The 3927-nt window shown below is 27.7% G+C and overlaps 1 protein-coding gene across 1 annotated transcript in view; it reads left to right on the forward strand.

The window, feature by feature from the left end:
- Positions 1–3697: 3697 nt before the first annotated feature.
- The window catches only part of LOC111391285 (homeobox-leucine zipper protein GLABRA 2-like), a 3616-nt gene continuing 3386 nt past the window's right edge, over positions 3698–3927 (forward strand). The window contains exon 1 of the mRNA XM_023016457.1: positions 3698–3898. Within this exon, the coding sequence (XP_022872225.1) occupies positions 3818–3898 (81 nt within the window). The 5' untranslated portion in view covers positions 3698–3817. The remainder of the gene's footprint in view (positions 3899–3927) is intronic.

The raw sequence follows: 3927 nt of genomic DNA on the forward strand, positions 1-3927 counted from the left end.
TAAAGACTTATGATAAGCTAATATAAACTCAAGTCGGAGGAAGCTCCAGTTTGAACCCCATTAATTTTCATTACATTACATTTCATTTTTCTCTCTTCTATTTTTAACCACACAATCTTTCATAAAATAGTATTACATGTAAATCGAAATTTTTTTTCCTTTTTTAACCACTCATTTTTCAAAAAAATACTATTTCACTCATTAATTTTTCTATGTAATGGGGGCCAATCAGGGGCGAAAGTATATGGAACAGGAAGAGTAAATAATGAGCTTTTAAATTTTTAATTCTTGGAGTCCCAGTTTAATAGAGGTTTTTCAAAATAAATTTCGTGAAAAATAATTTTTTAAAGAAGGTGTAAAGGGAAATTATAAATTCACGTGTAAAATTATAGTGTTTTGAAAATAATTTTTAGAATGTGGAAACCAAACATGCGTTTAATATTAAAACAAAAAAAGTTTAATTTTTTACTTCAAATTTAAATTTTTGTAAACGTCATTTTATATAGGATGATATTTTTAATTTTCATATGAAACCGGAAAATGTGTTAGAATTATTTAAATTCAAGTTTATTATGCATCGATGAGTAATGCTATATATCTAAGTAATTGATTATCAATGGTCAAGTGTCAATTAAGTTATTAAATGTGTCTCGTATCACCATATTAAGAGGTCTAATTACTTAATTTCATTTAATTGACATTTAGACTAGCATCACTAATTTTATATGTCTTTAAGTGATGTTAAATGGGACTTATGTCCCTATTTTATGATGATTTATTAATTAATGATATTTAATGTCACATAAATTGGTTTAAAGAGATGTCCTCATCTGATATTTAAATTGATTTTTGAAATCCTTGTAAATTTAGGTGTCTTAGAGTAGAATTTTAATGAATTTTATTAAAATGTATGTATAGTATTAGTAATTATTCGTCGATTTATAAGAATTTCATTAATAAAAAGATTTCAAAAAATCTATTTGAATTTCATTATTGCAAGCTTAAAAATATACAGAGCAAAGTTTATTGAAATTTTCATCATTCTTAATAAAATTATACGCAAATTTATTCAAATTCATGAAATTCATTAGAATTCATATATAATCTTATAAGATCCATTAAAATTCTAAAGATATCATTACTCTTATTCTTATCCAAATAAAGAGAAAAATAAAATGCAGGGAATAATTGCATTATAGTTCCTCAGCTTATTACTTCATTTGCAATTTGATCTTTAACATTTCATTATAGTTGTAAAATCCAAATTAGTCATAAAGTTGTATTGTGACCTTTAATTAAAATATGCATTTCTTCATATTTATAAACATCAGTCCAAGTTGCAAAGCAATACCCAACCTCAAGGTTTTAATAGATTTAGTCAATTAAATTTACTTAATTTGAATTTAAGATTATTTGTAAATTAATTTATTTGTAGGATAGTTTCCTTGAACTAATACATTTTGTTTATGAAGTATTTATAAACGACTTAGATAATATATAGATAGAAATGAGTAAAAGATAAGTGTATAGTATTTTCGTTATCTCGATATTTTGCATAAAATGTTAATTGATATATATTAACAGTTTATAAAACATGAGTCAAGTGGTGAAACTCCTACAAAATAATAATATTGGAATCAAGAATAATTATTACTTTATAAGGTTAATTAGTTTATCGATAAATAAATAATTTATTACTTATCGAAAAATTATGTAAAGTCATTTCTACACTTGAAAATTGTAATGATTGTCAATTACCTCTTGAATTACCCTAGTGAAAATGATACAATATATTGACGAAGATGATATTCAGAGGATACTGAATACACTTACCGAGAATAATCACAATTGAGATAATAATTGTATTTTACGAACCGTCTAAAAATCTTAAACCTTTAAATAATTGCTTTCTACAAAATGAAAAACATATACCCAATATGTATTTAGCATCTCAATCAATGATAAATTTCAAACATCCATATATTCTTTATCATTGTTCCAAATTTCGATAAAATACAATAATAGTATCACATTGCGAAATGACCTTTTCTAATCTAATAGGTTGCATAGTGTTTAAGATGCTTTGTCAACATTGTAATTAATGTACATAATTCTAAGTCCTTTGTTAGGCCACAAAAGTAAAAGCATCAATGAGTGACAAATTATGAAAATAAACACTGTTGAATTTTGAAGCCACACTCAAATCGCAAACTTGCACTTTAATCAAGGGAAAATTGCAACATCGGCACCTACCATATTAGCCTAGTAACACATTGAACACCAACTTTAGAAACAGACAATAAATTAATCGTCAACATTCGTCGTAGTTGTACAACCAATGATGAGAAGGATGATGCTATCTGTACACAACGGTGTACACCTGGGTTTACACCCCCTCTCCCTCACAGGGGAAATTGTTCTTGATTTAAATTAGTGTCTGCAAATTTGAAGTTAGGCAAATTTTCAGAGGACAATGTGGCAATATAATGCAAATATGGACAAATTAGACATGCGAAAGGATTTTGAACTTGTAACAAATTAGACATGCGAAATGGTGTTTAACATCAGTTCATGTTACAATACATTTAGCCCCTGTTTGGCTCAAATTTTAATTTTAGTCAAAGTCAAACAATCAATATTAATCACATTTTTCATGGATTCCACAATTTTTTAACTACAAATTTCAAAATTTTTTATCAAAATTTACTAAAAAATATAATTTTAATCCCCACCAAACACTCTCTTAATGTGTTCTATGATATATTGACACTTAGATTGATGTTTCAAGACCATCGATTCTGGATATCATTTTTTTAGCCATCTAAAGCAAGCAATTTTTTTTTTTTTTTTTCCAATTAATAGCTTATTGGAAAACTTTAGAAGACCCTGCAATAAGTGCTTATAAATAACGGTACCAGGTACTTTTTTCATGGTCCAAAATAATAAAATGGGGATCCCTCACCCTCAGTATAATTGTGACTCATACATTATCAACATGTGAAAAAAAGAGAGTAATGCTATTCATTATAGCTGGTGTTAAGTACTAATCTATGTGGCAATTACATAGAATTAAATGATAGACTCATTTAAATACAAAGTCATATAACTTCTTTAATTCAATCTTTAAAATGTAATCACTTGAACTAATATTTTAATACTATTGATATTAAATAACATTATTTTTATAAAAAAATAACTTTTAAACATGGTCATAAATTCAATTGACCCAATACTTGTTGTAGGTCCTACTTTTTGTGGCTCGAATTAAACAAATTATAGGTACCATGCATTAATTATGATTCTTATTCTCTCTCTCTCTTCTCTTTAAAAAAATAACTTCTAAACATGACTATAAACTACTTTTGTTTTTCAATTTTGCTACACGTACATCGGGGTTGACACTTCGGTGTACACTCCCTTCACATGGGGTATCTCAAGATTTTTTTTATTGTCATGGAGCATATCCTCTCATGTGAAGAGAGTGTACACCGAAGTGTCAACCCCAATGTACAAATATCATTTTCCTTTGTTTTTTGGATCCCACATTTTTTTAGTTCAAATTAAATAAATTTTAAGTCTCAAGAATTAATTATGACTCCTAACTTTTCTTTTTTTTTAATTATTTTTAAACATAGCTATAAACTTGGACCCCACACCCCCAACAAATATGTATCTGACGACTGTCAGTCAACTTCTACCAGCCATTCCCACCATCTTTCTCTTAGTACTCCTCTTCAATGCCTCTCCGTTCTATCTACTATTTTTAATGAGGAAGACCCCACCCCAATTAATACTTTAAAGAACAAACCAAACAGCCATGGAAGTTGCAGACATGTCGAATCCTCAATCTTCTCTTACCAAAGATTTTCTTGCCAGTCCAGCTCTCTCTCTCAGTCTTGTACCTTTTCCACATCTGCTTTTTTTTTT

The sequence above is a fragment of the Olea europaea genome, unplaced genomic scaffold, assembly GCF_002742605.1.
Source record: "Olea europaea var. sylvestris unplaced genomic scaffold, O_europaea_v1 scaffold7729, whole genome shotgun sequence".
NCBI classification, from domain to species: Eukaryota; Viridiplantae; Streptophyta; class Magnoliopsida; order Lamiales; family Oleaceae; genus Olea; species Olea europaea.